This window comes from Uranotaenia lowii, chromosome 3 (genome assembly GCF_029784155.1).
Source record: "Uranotaenia lowii strain MFRU-FL chromosome 3, ASM2978415v1, whole genome shotgun sequence".
In the NCBI taxonomy this organism is placed as follows: domain Eukaryota; kingdom Metazoa; phylum Arthropoda; class Insecta; order Diptera; family Culicidae; genus Uranotaenia; species Uranotaenia lowii.
Window position 1 is genome coordinate 53,717,247 of NC_073693.1, and position 21,346 is coordinate 53,738,592.

The following is a 21,346-nucleotide window of genomic DNA, read 5'->3' on the forward strand; positions in this document are numbered from 1 at the left end:
ATACATAAAGTTATAAATTTGATAACTTGATAGAATTAATTATTTTCATTTTTAAATTAATCATATACTAATTTCGAATAAATTCTCTGAAGTTCAAAATGGATATAATTTCCTCGTCGATAATTCACATTACAAATTGTGATTGAATAGTATTTCAAATGGATGACATTACACAGGAATTTTTCAACCGAAACTAAAATTGAAATTGAAGAAAAGAAATGTAAATTAATATGGTTGATAATTTACATTATTATCAATTAAATATTCTGACCTGATTTGATTTTTTGTAAGAATTCGAGTTTAATTTCTCATCAAATCTGGTGTTATATTTGATCTATTCTTCTTCTGTGCACTGATTGTTATGCCCGAAGCTTCAACTTCTGGATTTATTCCAATTTTTCATTCGCATTCCGTTTTTGATGTTAAAATACTTGCTTGAATTTTTTTTTGTTCAGAATAAGTATCAACATTTCGAATGAATTAATAATGACTAACCGGAAATAAAATTGATTTGAATTTTGATTCGTATCAGTATCTTTTTTTCGAGTTTTTGTGATGATTATGGGTTTCAATATGGTTTAAGAAATCAATTTGCTTATTATTGTCCTTTTTTTGGTATTTTATAATTTCTAACAAAATTTGAAATTCGAAATCCCTCACCCATGGACGTGTCCATCGCACGAGTCTGGTGTGCAGCAAATATTAAAGTCTCATTTGAAACTGCACACAAATCCCCCTCCCCCCATCCCCCCACTCGCACTCTCCAAATGAACGTTTTTTTCGCAATATATTTACGTTATTGACTGATTTTTGAAAATTTGGAAAATCACCCCCCCCCAAGAGCCAGCTCTAGGACCGCCCCTGGTGCATTGTTTACATCCTGCAAGTTTTAAAGTCCTATGAGAAAAACTCGCCGAAATGGAGTCGAAAGAACAGCTCGTGCGTTATAAAATCTTGCGCATTCATCACGAGATCACAAGGATCTCTCGCATCGTTCCATCGATAAAACGTTAGGAATCGCGAATTCCACGGTGTCGCGAGTGATTAAGCGATTCAAGGAACGATTGATCACCGATCGGAAGCCCAGAAGTGAAGGAAAAAGAATTCCGTACAACACCAAAAATCACAACCGCGTAGTTGGGGCCTTCAACCGAATCCCAAACGCTTCCGTTCGGGATGTGGCTAAGAAGCTGCACCTAAGCCGAAGTTTTGTCAAGAAGGCCAAAACTAAGGCTGGGAAAGTTGAATGCTGCATCATGGACGACGAAACATATGTGAAGGCCGACTTCAAACAGATCCCCGGCTACCTGCTTTTCACGGCCAAGGATAAGTTCAGCGTTCCGAAACATGTCCGCACTCAGAAGATGTCCAAATTTGCGAATAAATTCCTAGTTTGGCAAGCCATCTACACGTGCGGGAAGCGGAGTGCTTTTTTCGTGACCCAGGACACGATGTACGGGCAGGTTTACAATCCCTGAAAATTTGATGACAATCAGATGAAAACTTATATATTACGAATCAATTTTGTTTGTGGCAATTTCATCGTGGACACCTTTTAAAACTGCGTACCTGTACGCGGAACTCGTGGAATATATCTTTACGAAGCCGCCTCCTGGGTTTTCGCAGGGCAACGACCTGGTTTGCCACCTCAAACGTAGCAGTTACGGCCTGAAACAGTCGGCGTGTTTGGAACAGCAAAATCAACGGCATGTTCAATTAAATGGGGTTCAAGACAAACGATGCGTACCCGTGCATATACATGCGCAAAAGAGGCAACCAGACGACGTTTATACTGATCTATGTGGACGACATCGTCTTCTGCTAATCAGAAAACGAGTTTGACAAAAAAAGAAAAGTTCAGACATCTGCTTGAGCACATCATTGTTGGGTTGAAAGGTCACCAATCCAACCAATAGTGACTGGACAGAAGCTAAGTGGGTGCTCAAGTACCTAATGGGTACCAAAGAACTCCGGCTAAATCCGGGCATCGGAAGCGAAGCGATCGAATGTTTCGTAGACGCCGATCGGGCCGGCAACGAAGGAGACCGAAAGTCGAACTCCGGTCAACTCTGATCAAGTACCGTGGAGGGCTTGAACTTACAGAACGAGATCTAGGGATTGGTGCATTACCTCGAACTCTCGGCAACGAAAAATAGGCTCGGTTAAAGTGGTTGATATCTAGTTGAATATTTTTCCCATTCTAATTTGACTTCAGAAATGATCTACCTCAAGGTTTTTAAATACAACTGATTTTTTCCTTATATTATCAGGCACTTATTTTATATACCAAGTCTCACTAAGGTCTAAAACTTACCTCCTGGGGGTTGAACGGTGCCGATCCAAACAGATCCTGGTAACCATTACCGTTGATTGCGTTGCCATTGTTTTGATGCGTCACCGTCCTTCGCGGAACAGCTTTCTGTGGTGGAGGAGCCACTGATGGGATAGAAAAATCTTTATATAGAAAACAGAAATTTTACGAAAGTTTTCAAAACCCTTACGTATCGGAGGAGGACTCGTTGGGGCACCGAATCCGTTGGCCGTTCCGTGGCCGTTGGAATTGGTAAAACTGGTATGATTGTTGTTGCTGACGCTGTTATTGAACAGCTGCTGGCCGACGCTCTGTTTCGGCGGTTCGAATCCGAACAGGTCGTTGCTAATCTTGTTGCCACCACCAACCATCGAGGGGCTGTCGTTGTCCGGTGCCCGCGGATCAAAGTCACTGTCGGAATCGGAATTCAGCAGCAGCCCTTCCAGCTTGGTGCCCACCGATGGTTTGAACGCTTCCAGCGTGTTGTTGATCTGTTATGGTAGGGATTTGATGATTGAAACTGATGGAAAAATTTGGGGTTTAAGACGACTTACCTGACTTTGAAGGTTTCGTGGCGGGACGATCGGAGCGAAGTGCTTCGGTGATGTTTCGATCAACAGCTGATCATCATTGTTTGGTAACGATACATCAATACCTGACATTTAAGAAAAATTTTCATCAGTGCTAAAGGTATTCGAGAATTCAAGAAAATAAACAACTCTCACCCAAATCTGGCGTTTTGTTCCCGTTGGCTCCTGCCGAGTGGCTTTCGAGGCCGTTCTCCTGCACCTGAGGTACCTCACAGATGTCCCGAACGCCTAGCCTCAGCAACAGTTTGTCTAATTCTGGCTTCGAGACCAACTCCGACAATTCTTTGAGGCGTTGACGGTAAGCGTTGACAGTCGTTTCGAGCTTTTTGTTCTGTGTTTGCAGCTTGGAAGAATCTCCCCCTTTGCCGTTTTCGTTCACGTAACGCCTGAAATGAAGATCGAATAATTTCGTAAGATAAGATAGCTTGAAGACCAATTCCCCCAGATTAGCTTACCGATACGCCAAATCGAAGGCCTGCCCGATCGTAAGCGTAATGTCCGAGGCAAGCTTGTTCGAAATAAACACGAAGCACTCATGCTGGCCACCCTGATCCTGATCGGCCGAGTGCGCCGAATGGTTGTCGTCGCTGGCATTGCTGAGCGAGGGCGTCGACGACGAACCGGTGCTAGTTTTGGCAATGAAGCTGAAGAACTTTTTCACGCCCTTCTCGTCGGCGCAGTACGAGATTTTGTGCAGCGGGAACTGGTGCAGGATCGTTTGGGTGCGAGGTTCCTGCGGGAAAAAGACAAATGAAACACTCATTTCTCAATCGTATAGAATTTTAAGAGATAGAGGATGGTACCTGTATCGCCACACCGTCAACACTGACGGTTATTTCCACCTTTCGCGTTTTTACATTGCTCGCCCCTTCGGCTTTCTTCATCTGCTGCGTGAACTGTAACCGTCGGATGGCCTCTTTGACGACTTCGATTCCCTTCGCCTGCTCGACGGGCGTGCTGCCGAGATACTGTAGAGTAAATAAACGACAAGCATTAAAATCCGTAGACTCTAAAACTTTGGACTTTCTTTGTAAATAAATTTTGAATGCATGAATGGAAATTGTTGAGATTTTCAGTTAAACTGTTTAGTAATCTAGGGTTTCCCATTATGTCTAAGCACGATTGAAAATGAACAGTTACAAACGGTTGGCTGGCAAATGGTGGATAATGTGCAACACGAGGTCATCACCTCTGGTATCACATCTTACTCACAACTCTTATCTCAACCTCCCTGTGGGGCCGGCTGAGAGAATGCGAGTAACCTAAGCGGAGTTCGGGTACTCAACCCCGGTGGATGCTTTGGTCGCATGTAGACTGAGAAGGTAACCGCACGCGTCTGTTCCCCAGGTCAGCGGCGGCGTGCAACAACAACCGAGCGTCTGTTCTCCAAGCCAGGGGCGGCTCAAACAGCGTCTGCCTCGCCAGCTAAGTTCAAGAAGCCAGCCCCATCGCGGGATAGGGACCATAGGCTAACAACCTACTGCTCCCGATTTATTAAATTGTTGGAATCCGAAAGAAATGACCGACCTGGAACTTTGGCGACGACTTTTGGCATGAAAACACGGACACGAATTGGAGCTTGGAACGTTTTAACCCTTGCCCAACAAGGCAAGTTGGCTCAACTTGCTAGAGAAGCTACCGTCTCAAGCTAGAAATTCTGGGACTGATCGAAGTCCGTTGGCCTACCCAAGTAATCATAAGCACTAAAAGCTAGCACCAATTCTGCTCTTATGTCAGATACAGAGTTTGATTCTATGCATCGTATTAGCTGTATGAGCAAGGTTTGGAGAAATTAACTGCTGCTTTAGTGCAGAAACTGTTTTAACCCTATAAAACCACTGTATTAGTATTGGTTGATGCTATAGCGTTGGCGGGCGAAATGCAGGGAAAATGCAAATGGCGTTTTTTTGATTTTTGTTTGGTTCATTTTTCTGCCATGATTCTAAATTTGTTATTTTTATTATATTCGCTTATGCATATTAAGGGGATCTTTCGGGTTGAATTTCCAACATGATATTTTTTTTACAGCTGAAAATGACCTGGAGTCGAACTCATGACATCTATGGCTCTGACATTTGACATTAACTTTGCTTGTGAACCTATCAGTTCCTCGTTAAATCTTTGAAAAAAAAGCCCTATTTGAATCAAATTTCTAGCAACCGGTGCCTTAAATTTACATTAATTCAGCATCAATCAATGCTAATGTGCTTTGGAATTATGCCACTGTAGTGCTAAAATAGTGCAAAAAAGCATTAAAGCAAGCTTGTGTGATACCAATTTAATGCTTAGAAAAAATAGCATTTTTTATTCTGATTTAAAGCTATGTTGCTTTTCAAAAGCATTGTGAAAAGCTGATAAAAAGCTAGTTGCATTTTAAAAGAGTGGTATAATTCTTATTTGATGCAGCATAGCACTCAAAGGGCTGTTGTAATGCAAAATTGCACTTGGTTTGCTGATATAGTGTAATTTAGCACTTAAACGCTGGTGTAAAGCTATAAAAATGCAAAGCTTTAGTGCTTATGGTTACTTGGGTAACAATGGAAAATACAAGACACAGTCCGAGCAAGTCCTACTTTACTCCGGCATACGAGGAGAACACGCTATTCGGGAACCAGAAGTTGGTTTTCTGTTAAGCCCGCAGGCCCATACGGCCCTCACTAGATGGGAACCAATAAACGAAAGACTATTCGTAGTAACACGGGTTAGAACCCTTACAATGAAACATGGAGAATGCTCGATGATCGGAGAAAGGCGAAAGTCGAAATTGAGCAGGCATGCACCGCGTCAGCCAAAGCAGCCGCCCACTTACGATATGCGGAGCTGGAAAAGGCAGTTAAACGAGCTTGTAGACGAGACAAAAGAACCTGGACAAACTCTCTAGCCGAAGAGGTAGAAAGAGCTGCCGCCAATTGAGATATCCGATTACTACTTTATGAAATTTCTCGCCGCCTTAGTGGTGCAAAGAATAATGCTAGATTGCCGCTATGTTAGTTATTAACCGATCGAACAGATCAGCTCAAACGGTGGACTGAGCACTTCGAACAACTCTACTAAGTCACGAATAGCGATGGCCAACAGAACCCGCAGCTCGAAGCGCCAATGGTAAGTCACATAAATGGCGTCAACTCGAAAGCTGGCTGAAATAGAAGCGGTAATCAAAGACATGAAATCCAACAAAGCACCTAGGATCGATTGCATCCCTGCTGAAATGCTGGAAGCCGATCCTGCCTTGTCAGCACAAATGTTGCACCGTCATTTCGCTGACATTTGGGATACTCCAACATTCCCGGCCGACTGGATGCAGGGTATCCTCGTAAAGGTCTCGAAGAAAAGAGACCTGACAGAGTGCGGCAACTGACGAGACATAACGTTGATCTGTACAACCCTCAAAGTACTCTGCAAAGTGATCCTGAACAGGATCCAGGAGAAAATCGACGCTACACTCCGACGGCAACAAGCTGGATTCCGATCCGGACGATCACATCACAACGCTACGAATCATACTGGAACAAATTAAGGAATTCTAGGACTCTCTTCTGCTGGTGTCCATGCTAGTCCATCTCCTCGAAGCACATTAGGAATCCAGAAGGAAGAGGCAGACTCAGAAGGACATAGCAGCGAAGCCTAGCCGCACAAAATCGAACTGTCGACGAGAACCTTGACCTTGACCTTGACGCTGGTTCCGGATCGTCAACAGGGGAGGTCTTTTACTACAGCCTGATGCGCCGGAGCATCGGAGCGGGAACATTAAGTAGGTTAGTAAGTAATTTGATCATATAATTCACGAGCTCTTGGTTTAAAAGAAGCAGCTCGTTTTTGACTCCGCTTCGGCTTCTACGTGATGGTTATATGATTTTAGGCCAAATCATACTTTGGCACAATGGGCGGTGCTTCGAGGGATCCCACGTTTTTGGCCACATCCTGAACTAAGGCAGTTTTCTTACTGGCGCAAGCATGCATGACTTTCCGGTCCAAAGTTTTGTCCACCAAACCCGGTTTCCACCCAGATTTTTTTTTTGTCCATACTTTCGAATCGCATTCCGGACCGCTCCAAAGCTTACTTCTTCCATTTCCGCCAACTGACTCAATAAAATGTTGCACGATATTTTTGCGCTATTCCGGGAAAATGCTTCTCAATTTCACCAAAATTATGAAAACGAGCTCACGATACATTGAGTTTTGAGTTGAACTGTAAACAACAACACACAGCGGAAATCAGCTGTACAAATGTCATCCGGACTGAGCAAGGTAGTATTAAAAACGTGCTCAGACATAGTGGGACACCCTATATAATGTTTATATTGAAAAATTTTGTGCCATTCTGTTCAGTGATTTTTTAGATAAGTCCACAACCGTAAAAAATTGCAAAAAGATCCCAAGATAGCTATAAATCAAGTATTTGACCATAATTCTTCTGGTAAAATCATTTGAAAAGACCCAGAGGATCTAACGGTGAGCTAATCTACATAATAAATATAAATGGATTTATGTCTGTATGTCAGTTTCCTTAAGACCCAGAAACTACTGAACCGATTAGCATGAAACTTGCTAGGAAGGGGAATTGGAGGCCAGGGAAGGTTCTTATTATGGTTTGGGACCCCTCCCTCTCAGAGAAAGGGGGGGGATCCCATACAAAAGACGAATGTTTGCATAACTCGAGAACGATTCAAGCAAGTAGTACCAAATTTGGCATGGGAGAGTATTTGGGTACGAGAAATTTTTCTATGATTATTTGATACACTTCCCATCTTCCAGTGGGGAGTTAGGAACGGGGAGGGGGATGTCTCACAATTTTTCATAAGGCTTTGGAACTAATTAATCAAATGGAATCAAACTAGGCATGGGATAGTATAAGGCAAGGGTACGAAACATATGTCAACGAATTTCTGTCACCCTTCCCTTCTTCCAGTGAGGTAAGTGGAAGAGGGGAGAAATTTTATAAGCATAACTGGAAAACAAAACGACCAAATGGAACAAAATTTGCTACGGGTGGGTATTGGGGAACGGGATTTTTTTTATTATTTGAGATCCTTCCTTTCTTCCAATGGGAATATGAAAACGGAGAAGGGGACTTACATACAACTTTTTGTATAACTAGCTGACCCGGTAAACTTCGTTTTACCCGTTACTTATTAAATCGTTGGAAAATGTTTACAGTTCTTTAACTTCTTCGTGCTCGTGAATCAGTTTTCAAGAAAATCGTCTTCAAGTTGTTTGAGTTTTGTCCCGTTTCTAGCTGATTTTATATAGGAGCCCCCCTTCCATAAAAAGTAATAATCTCGAAACTATTGTACTAACCATTTCTGGCCCGAAAACCCTCGGATACCAAATTCCACTTCATTTCGACCGACCATTCATATGTGATGGTGTTACAAAGAAAACGCCTGCATTTTTATATATAAGATGTGGAAAACAAACATATTTACAACAAAAACATAAAAAGTGAGATTCTTGAAAGTATTATACAAACCATCTCCGACCCAAAAAACCCTCAGATATCAAATTTCACTTCATTCCAACCGACCGTTTCTACGTGATGGTGCTACAAAGAAAACGCCTCCATTTTTATATATAAGAGATGAAAAGATAATTTTGTATGGTGACCCCCCTTTCATAAAAAGTGAGATTCTCGAAACTATTGTACAAACCATCTCCGACCCAAGAAACCCTCGGATACCAAATTCCACTTCATTTCGACCGACCATTCATACGTGATGTTGTTACAAAGAAAACGCCTCCATTTTTATATATAAGATTGAAGCACAAATCGAGCATATGGAAACAAATTTGGCATGGAAGGGTATTAGGGTAAAAAGAAAACAACATTAGGGTATGTTAAACATTTATATGTATTTTTGGTACCCATGAGAAGATTGGAAGAGGGAGGGAGCTCCTTCACAATTTTTGACATAATTGGAAAAATGTTCAAGCAAATGGAAACAAATTACAGTTTTTTTCCATCACTTGAGCACTAATCGAGCAAATTTCTATGATAATTTGAGACACCTCCCTTCTCCCATTGTTGGTATCAAAAGGAAAGAGGGATGGCTTTCTGGTGAATATAAATTTATTGCGGAAATATTGCGTTAATAGTATACTCAAAATCCAGTTCAAAGTTCGAATTTAAGTGCAAGAAAATCTGAGAAATTGCAAATTGACATAAAGTTAAAAAAACAGCTACCTTTAAAAATTCGTAAAAAATGTTGTGCTTCGAATTTTGACAATCTAAAAATGCAAAAATGTGTCAAATTACGTCAATTTTCCAATCCTTTTTTTCAAAATTTATCTGGTGTGACTTTTTTGACAGTTCACCAGTTTTTTATATCACTTTTTACATTATTTGTGGTCATGATCTTAAAAAATGTCAAAAAAATATCCTTATGTTCAACGTATAGCTTCTAACTTCAGCTTTTTTGGACACTAAGTGAAATGTTTTTGAGCATTCTGTAGCTGATTTACAGTCTTTTTCCGAAGCATGCTTTTTGAGTTTTTTTTTATTCAGACTTTAAATAACGGAAAACTGAAGTGTTGTAGATGAATATCCCAAGCAATTAAAAGTCTTGTTAAAAAGGTCAAAAACAGCTTAATCAGCATAATCAATGTGATGAAGTTCGTTTTATTCAGCTTCAAATTTAAGTTCTTATTGAAACTTTGAAGTTCCTTTACAGATTTGAACGACCTTCTATTCAGCTCAAAAATAATCGTTTAATCAAAAAAAATCTCTTCTCTTCTCGCTTTACTTCGGTTACCACCAGCCCATGTGGTGCTGCCGGTTTCTCGGCTTCCATCTTTATTCCCCCCTCCTCCTATTCCCTCAATTCATCTGACTCGATTACTTTGTTTTTGATTTTATTCGAAACATGCCGGCACGTACGCCATGTCTGCTACACATTTGTTTGTTTCGCTCAAACAAGCAATCAAACAACCTAATGGAAAAAAATAGTCCTGATACCAGATTTTAACCGCCACCCTTCAAGATGATAACCAAACACGCTGCCACGAGGTCACGCCTAGATGTGGCCTTACCAGCAACTAAAACTCGAAGTGGTAATAAACTCCCTTAGAATACCTGTAAGGGCAGCCAGCGGCCAGGTTAAAAAAAATGGAATTCCATGTTTATCACTTTTAAGCATAAAATTATAAAAATTCTTAAGGGGGGGGGGGGGGGGGTGTAGGGTCTAACGGGTATAAAAAACACAATTTTCACGATTTTTTTTCTAGAGCTATCGTTCAAACAAATGTATTCAAATTTTTTGTATTATACAAAGCATTATTAAAAGAACATTTAGTAATTTTTTCGTAGAAAAATATTGAAAAATGAGCCGGTGACGGAGCACTTTCGAGGATGCCTTTTAGAAAACAGGATTTGCGGTGGACACTGTATCTCAGCACAGAATCATCTGATGTCAAAAAATCAGAGCAACATATTTTTAATAGATGTTTTTCTGGACCCCAACGTTTTTATTTAACTTAAAAGAAATTTTATGAAATTTTTGTGGCTGTTTGAAGTAAAAACTACGATTTTTCACGAAAAAATCCGCCATTTTTCACCTTTAAAATCTCCCCAAAGTAAAAAAAACAAAAAAAAAAACGTTGGGGTCTGGTATTTTATATGTAGAAAATATGTTCCAAATTTGAAAAGAATCGGATAAGTAGTTTTCAAATGACGATGTCCACGGACTTTAAAAATGTGCTTTCGAGAAAAACGCGTTTGAAGTTTCTTCTCTTGCTTTCTTGCAATATTAGATAGGAGGAGATAAAGGCCTATAATTTCTACAGTTTTGCTTCGATTGCCTTGGAAATTTGACACAACATTCTTGAAATGTTTTACAATAAGAAAATAAAAAAATAAAAAAAATCGATTTTTTGAAAGTGTTAGACCCTACCCCCCCTTAAGGAGCTGCTGTTTGGCATGGAAGCTTATTAAGTGAACTTCTAGTTCAAATGGAATCCACTTTGAAGATGGCCCCTTTTGAAGTGGGTCGTCCATACAAACCATCCAATGCACAATGGGAAAATTTGGACCCGAATTCCCAAAAAAAAAACAAAAGCCACTGTTTTGAGAGCCTGGCATAAAATTTATCTTACGTGAAATTTTCTCAGAAATTCAAATCTGTCGTCGGATTCGACCGGAGCAATCTGGATGGAGTGTTATTTGATCTTTATTACCCAGTAATGAGATTTATTTCTTTATACGTCCTAACAATAAAAATTTAAGGTCATTTAAATTCCATAAAACGTACTTAAAGGCTCTTTAACCCTAAAAATATTTAAAGAAGGGCTATATACTGATGAAAATATAATACGACGTTATTTGTTTTCTCTTTACACTTATGAAAGAAATGACATTTTATAAAATTATTGCTTTATGTCTCCCTATGAAGTTGATCGATTTAAACATCATCGATATCAATTCAAAGCTTAAGAATGCACTCAACAACGCTTAAAGTTTCATATCGTTTGACTGATTTGTGCTCAAGATACGCAGGTTGTATAAGAATGTATCTTTTCAAAAAGTTAATTTATTTAAATACTTTTTTCACGAATGTACATAGGATTATTTGTGATGAATGTGACCATTTTGGTCGGATTTGCCTCGATGTTGCCCGGTTTTTGGAATTGAAACCCAATATCCGGATTTTTCAAGGTTTTCCTGTTAAAATAACTGGGGTTTTAACGGAATTTTTAGAGAAAAACCTGGCAAAGTCCGAGGATTGGATTCCAAAATTTCCATCTAAAAAAACTGGGCAATATCCGGGTAAATACGAACAAAGTCCAGGTATTTCATTGTTATTTGATGCAAAAATCATAAATTATGAAAAATAGGTTCAAATTTTTGGTTTAGATTCTGTCGATATAATAGATAGATTCGGACAACATCCGGGCTTTTTCTGAGTGGAAAACAATGATCTAGAGCACTGAAATTACTTAAATTACATGTTTAACGTAGTTATCCACATATTTTGCGAAATTAACATGTCATATAGAAAGACCATTCGAGTTTTTATCAGTTGGATGTCATTTGAATATCTAATCAAGCGCATTAGTTATGCGGCCAGGTAGAGAATAAATGAATGTACAACAATAGGGCAAGGGAAGGTTGAACTGATCAATTGTTGCACAATCCTACATGTATATTTTTTCTAGTCCTGCATGGATTGAATTTTTTTTTTCCACGGTCATGGTGTTAAAATTGTCCAACAAACGTTTCGTAACCGATACGAAAAATGTTTTGTTCTGACTGCCGTTGAAGAAATCTTAAGGTTTAAGTTAACAATTATTACAAAAAAAGGGCGAAAAACAATAAAAAGTAATATTATCATAAGACGCATATTTTACAGCAGAAAATATCGTTAAAAGCCCTATTTCTCCAGAAAACATTCCATTTAACTTGATCCGGTATTACTGAAAGATGGCTGAAATATTCACAGTTTTAGTCATCCTGTGCAACGATGGGGCAGAAGACAACGATTGGCAAATATATATTAAATCAATAATATTAAATCATCTTTGTATTGCGATTTGAAACTCCACCTGCATCCTTCATTTTGAAGTTGTCGTTTCTGAATTATTTTGAAATTTGATTTAAAATTATGGCTACAAAAAATCCAAATTTAAATAATTTAAACAAATTATAATTGCTTTTGGAAGGTGTTGCAAAGCACACCGGGTTAGACAGTATTTAAATAAAAGTTGAAACGTTTTATTTCACAAAGCTAAGAAAATTGGGGGTTTTAAACAAATGCAATCCAAAACTTTCTATTGCAGAAGTAGTAAAGAAGATCATGTCTGGTTCGTCCAGTAAATAAAATTTAATACCAAAACTCAAAAACGTTCTCGTATGAACCCAGAAAAAGTTAAAATTATTATTTTTAATAAATTGTCTAAAAATTGCGGAATTAAATTTTTAAAACATCGTATCTCTGAAACTAAGAGTAACTAGCAAATTCTGAATGGTTGATTGAATGAAGGGTAATAAATAGTTTTCAATCAGTTCTCAGGACGCCAAAAACTTCCAAATCAGTTATTAAAACAAAGGCACAGAAAATGCAGTTCCTCTGTGTTATTTTATCAAAAAACTTTAACTCAATTTTTTCAAACGTTAAAAAGATTAATTAAGATGGTTGAAACTTAATGAAAAAAGCAATAAGCTCTTATAAATGATGAAACTAGTTTTCAACATAGGTTTTGCTTTGATACAGATAACAACTGAAAAGTCTAAAACAAAAAAGGCTTGACTAGAAATTTCAGTCTAGAGTCTCAATTTATAATTTTAAAGTTCAATTTCGAACGATGGTTGGTAGTCTGTATATAAATTCTCCTCAAGCCTCGATTTTGATATTAAAATTTTGAATTTACAATATTGGTAAAATCCAATACAACATATTTTGGGTGGATACTTACTTTGACTAGATAAGCAACGTGGCCGTTGACCAGCACGTCCGGCGCGTGGAGCCAGTTGCGCCCATTCTTGGTATTCTTGGCATCGTTCCCGTTTTGACTGCTTCCGTTGCTGTTGCCGTTGCTGTTGTTGTTATTGTTCTGTTTGTTCCAGAACATCAGCGTTGACGCCATGGCAGCACCTCTCCCTGGGGCACGACCTTGGGCGTTCGATCGATCTGGACCGAAAATTTTGATGGCTGGGGGTGGTCAGCGCGTCGTGAAATCAAGTGTACTTCCGTTCCGAACCGTGGCCACTCGGAAACTGGCACCGGCAGCGAATCAATCTTGACGGTTGACTGACTGGTTGATCTCTATTTGGATCTCCGGAATCCGCCTTCTGTCGTACCACAAACTTCGTACGAGAGTGTCTATCTGTCTGTCTGCCCGCTTCTGGTGGAACTGGAAACTGAATTCGCTGGGCCGTCAAACGTCTGAAAGTAGAATGAGAACGTGATAAGTGATGCTGTTGCTTTTTTTTTCATTTGTAGGTTGTTTTCGCTTTTCCTGTATGCAGTACAGAACAAGCAAAGTTTCGTTTCGTACAATTTATGACCATCAGCAGTGCATCAACTGCGGAGAAATCTCAATTTAGCCACCACAAGGCAGACGCCATCAAACTTCCATCAGTTCGGCCTGTCTTGTTGTGGGACGCAACGCAAGCCAAACTTACTGTAGTTAGTACTCAAAGAGGGACGTTTCCGGTTGCTGATAGTGTACTTCTCTGATGGTTTGGTTGAGTCGGATAGTAATGATTCCACACCAACCTCCAAAGTACAGCAACAATATTCGAGAGAGTGACGTAAAAGTAATCGAGACCGCGGACAAATGGGTCGTCTCCGGTGCAGGCGTTTAGGTCACAAATCGAAACCATTGTCGAAGCTTCAATCGTTTGTGGTAAAAACAACCATCAGTCGATGAGCAGCTTCATTCATTGTTTTCTGGCTCGTTCTGAATTTGTTTTGCGCAGATAAATAGATCGACCGGGTTTTCTCTCCGCCAGCCGCCATATTAGATTACAAAGTGGCGCCTGTTTGCAATCGTTTTGGGGGGCTGTGTTATAAAAGGCGTCAAATAGATGATAAGTCGAACCGCGAACCAAGACGGAAACATAAAATAAATAAAGAATAATTTCCACGAAGACTTATTCCAACATTATAATCTCATGATTCTGTGAATCTATCTCGATTCCAGAAATGTGATTAACTTTGGACAACTCAAGTAAAACACTTGTGCATTATCAATCACTCTACTTTACGTCGTCGTCGCCAGAATTGTTGTTGTGGTTTTTCACTGACGAGGACGACCCATCTGCTGACGTAAGTTGCAATATCGTAAGGTTCTTTTCAAATACGCCTCCATTTCGCTATCAAAACAAACTGGTTAAGAGCGAGGAACATTTATAGTAAATAGAAGGTGATTGTATTAACCGAAAATGAAATTGGCACATGTTTTGTGCGAATTCAGGAAATGCGTCATAATTTCCCGAACAAAGAAAGTGTTGTGGTTGACAGTAACAAGTGGAATGACCTAAAAATCCTTGACCATCGACAAGAAAATATTAATTTGGATTTATCGTCTAAGTTTACAGGGTTGAAGATTTTGTAGGGCATTCAACCTGTAGCCGAATTGGAATTAAAAACCCCGATTTAATACACTTGACAGGGGATTGTAGCCTTTCTTACAGCCTGTAAATTATATTTGGATACATATGACACAAAATAATAAAAAAAATAAAAAATTATAAATTCTGATTTATGATTAAAGAATTTCGAACGCAGCAAACCCAAAATGTAGATTCGAAATTATTTCTAGGATAAAAGTATTTTGAAATAATCAGAATTTTCATATAAATAACATAATTTGCAACAAATTGGAGATTTTTTAGTTACTGGATTCTGGAATATCTCGTATGATCCCGTTTCTATGACATTATAATCTTACTCAATTTACTCTTTTCGAGCCACAGCATATGGTAACTTTAAAATGGAGAAGGTATAAAATAAAATACGATTCGGCAACGTACAATAATCGTTAGAATTAACGGAAGATATTAAAAACTTTGAACTGTCAATGTTTGCAATTTTGTCATTTTTTTTAATTTTGTCATTTTTTTCAATTCTGCCATATTTGACAATTTTGTCAATTTGTCAATATTGCAACATTCTCAATTTTGTCAACTTTGTCAATTATGTCAATTTAGTTAATTTTGTAATGTGTCTATTTTGTCAATTTTGCAACTTTTTCATTTTTTTCAATTTTGTCAATTTTATCAATTTTTTTCAATTTCGTTTTTGTCGATTATGTAAATTTTGTCAATTTTGGGATTTTTGTGAATTTAGTGAATTTGATCATTTTTTTCAATTTTGTCAATTAGTTTTCAATTTTGTCAATTTTGTTAATTTTTTTTTCAATTCTGTCAATTTTTTAACTTTTGCTATTGTCAATTTTGCCAATTTTGCCATATTTGTCATTTTTGTAATATTTGACAATTTTGTAATTTTTTTTTTTTCTATTTTACCCGTTGTTTTAAATTTTTAAATTTTGTCTGTTGCCAATTTGAAGTTTTTGTCAAGAATCAACAGAATGTTTGAGGTGTTTATTGTAGTGGAAAAGGATTTGAAATTATTTAGATTTTTATAGATTTATTCAAGTGTCATATCCCACTTATGAAAATGTACTTCTGAAATGTCTGTTCTCTCATATGTGAGACTGTTTGCACATTTTTTGTGAATTTTTGTAAAACATTCATTTTAATTCTATCGGCTTGTCTTGCAAGCACCTTCCCATAGCAAAATATTGCCCTAAAATTATTAAAAAAATAACATGAGGGCTTATTCGCTTTTAATTAGGCCAGAACAAATATCAATTTCTTCTTTTGATATTTCCAAAAAACCGAAGGGGGGGATAAATAAAATTTGATGTATTTTATGAAAATTTTGAAAAATTTATCAGATATTCGAAAGATTACAAGAGCAAAAAACAGAATGTGTAAGATGGGAGTTTTATCATTTTTTGTTTTCTTGAATTTATTGAATTTTTCGATAAAAAATTACTTGGTTTATAGTTTTTGTGCAATGATATATTATGCAATTAATGCATACAATCTTTCGTTACCCCCCTCAAGATGTTCCAACTCCGAGTGACAAAAGAAGTATTTGAAATTGGTTCCGGCGTTATTTGCATATTCCCAAAAGCTTCCCAAATGCTCTAAGCTGTACTATGGAGGTGGCCCTACTGTTTGATTATTATCTTCTATTGGCTTTAGCAAGTGAGATTTCGTGAGACTCCCAACCCGTCATCGTCTTTGTTAGACACCAACCCCAACAACAACCGAACAATTGCACAGGTTTTTCAATGCGAACGAAAAGCTTTCATCGCGCAACGTAAGATCTGAAAAGAGGAAGAGAAAAGGGAACAAAAAAAAAAAAACAAAGGAACAAAACAAGCCCAAAAGCTTAAAGCTTGAGAGAATTGAACAGCATTTGTCGAAATTCTCTCCTCTCGTGCGTGCTTTGGAAAAAGCTTCCTGATTTTTGAGTACGAACGGCACGTGAGCAGATCAGATGGTTTACGTACATCGCATGGTTGCCACACATACAGATTTATCTAAAAAAGTGGGCTCATTTTTGGTACAGATTCTGTACGAGCAGATGACAGTTTTTTTTTTTTTTTAATTTGGTACAGATAATTCAAAACTTTTGGCACTTGGAGTGTATAGCACTGCGGCTTTAAATAAACGATGTGATGTAAGTGATTCTCACTTAATGAAAGATTTATAGTTTTTCTGAGACAGAATAGTTTCAAAGACTATAAATGGTCGAAATATTTAAAATTGTAGCAACTTCAAACAATGGAGTTGTAAAACTGAATTAATTTTTTGTGATAAATGCACTGAGTTCTCATATATCGTTGGTACAGATTTTGGTACAGATTTTTTTTTTTTTCAAAAAAGTACAGTTGAAAAAGATTTTCTTTGCTCTAAAGTACAGATTATGATGTGGCGAAATTTTTTGAATCCGGTCCGGCCAAAAGCTGGGCTGGACTACAAAATTAAATATAAAATTTATTCTCCGATTTTGAGTCACTAGTTGACAACTGTGATGGTCTCTCAATTTCGTAAATTTGAAAGATTTGTCATGTTTGTTATTCAGTAAGCGCACCCTCTTTTATTCATGGGAACTTGCGCATTGTGAAAGCGAGCCCATATTTTTGATCATCTTGATTAGTGATTGCTGGATATTGCTAGCAAGCCAAATAGATACGTTTTTGGAGTGTCCATTTTTATGATATTTACTATGAATTTTTTTTTTAACTATTTTGTAATTTTTTCATTCTTTTATAGTTTGGAGCGGAAAACACCATTTTTTTAAGATAAAAATCACATCGTCAGAACTCGTTGAGCTTATTCGATATACCTATAAAGGTCCTGTAACACTAGTTTACAGCATTTTTGAACTCAGTAAACTGAAGGTCATTTCCAATGTAAAATCGGGCGCTGAATCCGAAAATGAAATTCAAAAAAATCTCAGTAGAACTGTTTTTGAGTTATGCTCCAAATATGAAATTTCGAAAAAATTAAAAAAGTTCTTGTACTTAGATTAAAATATCTCGGACGGCATAACAGTAATTTGAAATCCCTCTTTTGCATATTGAAGGTGAATAAGTTATCTATCGATCATCTGAATACTGTTTTTGCGTTTGATCAATAGTATTGTTGATATTAGTGACTTTATGAGAAAAAAAATTATAAAAAACGCATTTTTTTAGAGAAAATTTTGTTTCATCGAAAGGTTTAGACTCGATGGTAGCATTTAAAAAATCTGATTTTCTTTTGCGCTTGAATGTCAATTTAAAACAAAGATTTCAAGTGGTTATTTATCAAAATCGGTTGAAAATTGAAGAAGTTATGGCTACTTTACCATAACTGAAATTTTTGGTGTTTTTAATAATTTAACGAACCGCAGTACACTTATCATAGTATAGGAAGAATGGAACATGATAAATCTCACTCGCTCTAAGTCAAAATTATTTATTAGCTTACCAGGAAGTCACATACCAAGTTTCAGAAAGATCTGACCATAGGGAGGGGTTGCTTGAGTTTTAAACGTAAATCAAATTTTGAGGTATTTTGCCCGGAAGGAACGAAAAATACTGGTTTTTCATCAAAAACTTTTTTCATCACTAGCTGATTGTTTTTTTATGGTTGATTTTCTTAAAGCCTAAATTGAGACAAATATTTCACCCGAAGACTGTAACTCAATTGGATTTGAAACAGAAAAGTTATTGCGGTTCAAAGATTGTATTTTGGTCGAAAATTGTCGTATAAAACGCAATGCGTAAAAAGTACTCATTGCGTATTGGACAAAATTTGCGGCCTTTGAACCGCAATAACTTTTCTGTTTCTAATCCAATCGAGTTACAGTCTTCGGGTGAAATATTTGTCTCAACTTAGGCTTTAAGAAAATCAACCATAAAAAAACAATCAGCTAGTGATGAAAAAAGTTATTGATGAAAAACCAGTATTTTTCGTTGCTTCCGGGCAAAATACCTCAAATTTTTATTCACGTTTGAGACTTAAGCAATTCCTCCCTATGGTCAGATCTTCCTGAAATTTGGCATGTGACCTTCTGGTAAGCTAATAAATAATTTTGACTTAGAGCGAGTGAGATTTATCATGTTCCATTCTTCCTATACAATGATAAGTGTACTGCGGTTCGTTAAATTATTAAAAACTCCAAAAATTTCAGTTATGGTAAAGTAGCCATAACTTCTTCAATTTTCAACCGATTTTGATAAATAACCACTTGAAATCTTTGTTTTTAATTGACACTCAAGCGCAAAAGAAAATCAGATTTTTTAAATGCTACCATCGAGTCTAAAACTTTCGATGAAACAAAATTTTCTCTAAAAAAATGCGTTTTTTATAATTATTTTTCTCATAAAGTCACTAATATCAACAATACTGTTGGTCAAACGCAAAAACAGTATTCAAATGATCGATAGATAACTTATTCACCTTCAATATGCAAAAGAGGGATTTCAAATTACTGTTATGCCGTCCGAGATATTTTAATCTAAGTACAAGAACTTTTTTAATTTTTTCGAAATTTCATATTTGGAGCATAACTAAAAAACGGTTCTACTGAGATTTTTTTGAATTTCATTTTCGGATTCAGCGCCCGATTTTACATTAAAAATGTTGGTCAGTTAATCAAGTTCACGATTTTTTTAAAATTTTGTAAACTAGTGTAATTAATGATCTCCCAAATAGACCGATAACTATACTTTTCTGAAAGAAAGGCAAAAAGATAATTTTTACTAAAAACTTCTTACCATTTCAAAATCGTATTCAAACAATATAGTTGATAACGCAAGAAAACACTCGTGAACTCAAATCTTTACTCAGATTTTGTCTATCGCCTCTAGTTTTGGTTATATAGAGTTTAAAAGTTTAAAAATAAATCAGTGTTTAGAGAAATCAATCATTGATAACTGATGAACTGACAAATCTACACGAAAGAAAAAAAACTGGTTCTGAATTTCATTTGATCAAGGAAAAATATTTTGATCATGATAGTAATGAAAGATCAAAAAAGTTAGATTCTACATTTTTTTAAAAATCGGAAAGATATCATAAAAGAATTGGTGACATTACTGAAGAAAGTTTTGAAAAAAGGTTTTATTTAAATAAACCTTTTTGGTGAAGCCTGCGAAATAATCTAATTTTTGCTTTTAAAAATTCAATTTTGGTTGAAACTTTTTAAAAAAATTGTTGAAATTATATTATCTAACAGAATGGGAAAAAGTTAACAAATAGAAAACTTCTCTACCTTTTTTGGCTCCTGTTTTTGAAATGCTGAAATTAAGTTCTAGATTAAGCTTGCATTTATCTTTATTTCTAAAGTTGAATATTTGTTGCAGCAAAAGAAACAGCACAAAAAAAGCAATAAATGAAAAAAGGCAATGATGGACGTACATGGGGACAACCCCAGTAAGATACAGCGAATCAATTGATGTAGTTTTAACATAAGGCATTTTATAAAAAATATCTATTAAGATAATCCAGAAAAATTTCTCATGAACGGGGGATAGTGGAGGGTCATCATCATCATTAATCTTGAACGAAATATTTACTTAGCTTCAAATTGGTAATCAAGGATTATTTTTGAGAGTCCGATCCGAACAAATAAAACTTAAAAAACTTAATTTTTTTTAAATAAATAGTTGGATTATCGAATTCTGTCTAGACAATTAAATTTGCCTTGAAATTTCGTAAGCAAAAAAAAAAATTAAAACGAAAAATTTCGAAAAAAAAACTTTTTACCTTGAGATTGCAAAATACATTTCTAGAATCTCCTTTCAATGATTTTTCTTTTACCTTATCCAAGTTTTACATTACAATGCTTTTCATAAATATGATACATTTTCAGATTGAAGACAAATTCCCGAATAATTTACAAGATTCATGACTTGCTGTACTTATGTTTTCATACATCTTACTAAAATAAACAAAATTTATCAATCTTGCATCGATTGAGTTCATAGCAAAATTGCCAAAATACTTCTACGCTAATCAATTCATCAATGACTGAACATCGAGAAAGAATGACCTTAATGGGTTAAATTCCTAAAAAGAAACTGAACATTTTTGTAAAAAATGTTAACGTAACACGTCGTAAAAAAACTAACACAAACCTTTAAACAAAAATTTTATTTTCGATACAGAAAGATACAGATTTTTTTAGTGAGCTGATACAAATTTTTTCCAAATCCATGTAGCAACGCTGATTAGAAATATTTCAAAGCGCTCAAAATTACGGTTTTATATCCTCAAAAACCTTTAATTTTTGATGCCAAATGTCTTAGACATGCAAGAAACGTCTAGATCTGGGGTTATTCTAAAACAAAATTTTGGTCAAAATCGATTGGCCGATCCACAGTACTTCTTTCTTAAAAGGATTAAAACTGTGTATGCATTTTGGTGCTAGTTGTAAGGATTTCC

General features: G+C 36.7%; 1 protein-coding gene across 7 annotated transcripts in view; it reads right to left on the reverse strand.

Moving 5' to 3' along the window:
* Nucleotides 1-21,346, reverse strand: part of LOC129751736 (PTB domain-containing adapter protein ced-6) — a 104,831-nt gene that overhangs the window by 10,825 nt on the left and 72,660 nt on the right. For all 7 annotated transcript variants that reach the window (XM_055747403.1, XM_055747402.1, XM_055747409.1 and 4 more), the window contains 7 exons: nucleotides 13,306-13,775; nucleotides 3,705-3,869; nucleotides 3,357-3,634; nucleotides 3,037-3,287; nucleotides 2,866-2,966; nucleotides 2,502-2,802; nucleotides 2,315-2,436 (listed from right to left, as the gene is read on the reverse strand). In XM_055747403.1, the coding sequence (XP_055603378.1) occupies nucleotides 2,315-2,436; nucleotides 2,502-2,802; nucleotides 2,866-2,966; nucleotides 3,037-3,287; nucleotides 3,357-3,634; nucleotides 3,705-3,869; nucleotides 13,306-13,476 (1,389 nt within the window). In that variant the 5' untranslated portion in view covers nucleotides 13,477-13,775. The remainder of the gene's footprint in view (nucleotides 1-2,314; nucleotides 2,437-2,501; nucleotides 2,803-2,865; nucleotides 2,967-3,036; nucleotides 3,288-3,356; nucleotides 3,635-3,704; nucleotides 3,870-13,305; nucleotides 13,776-21,346) is intronic.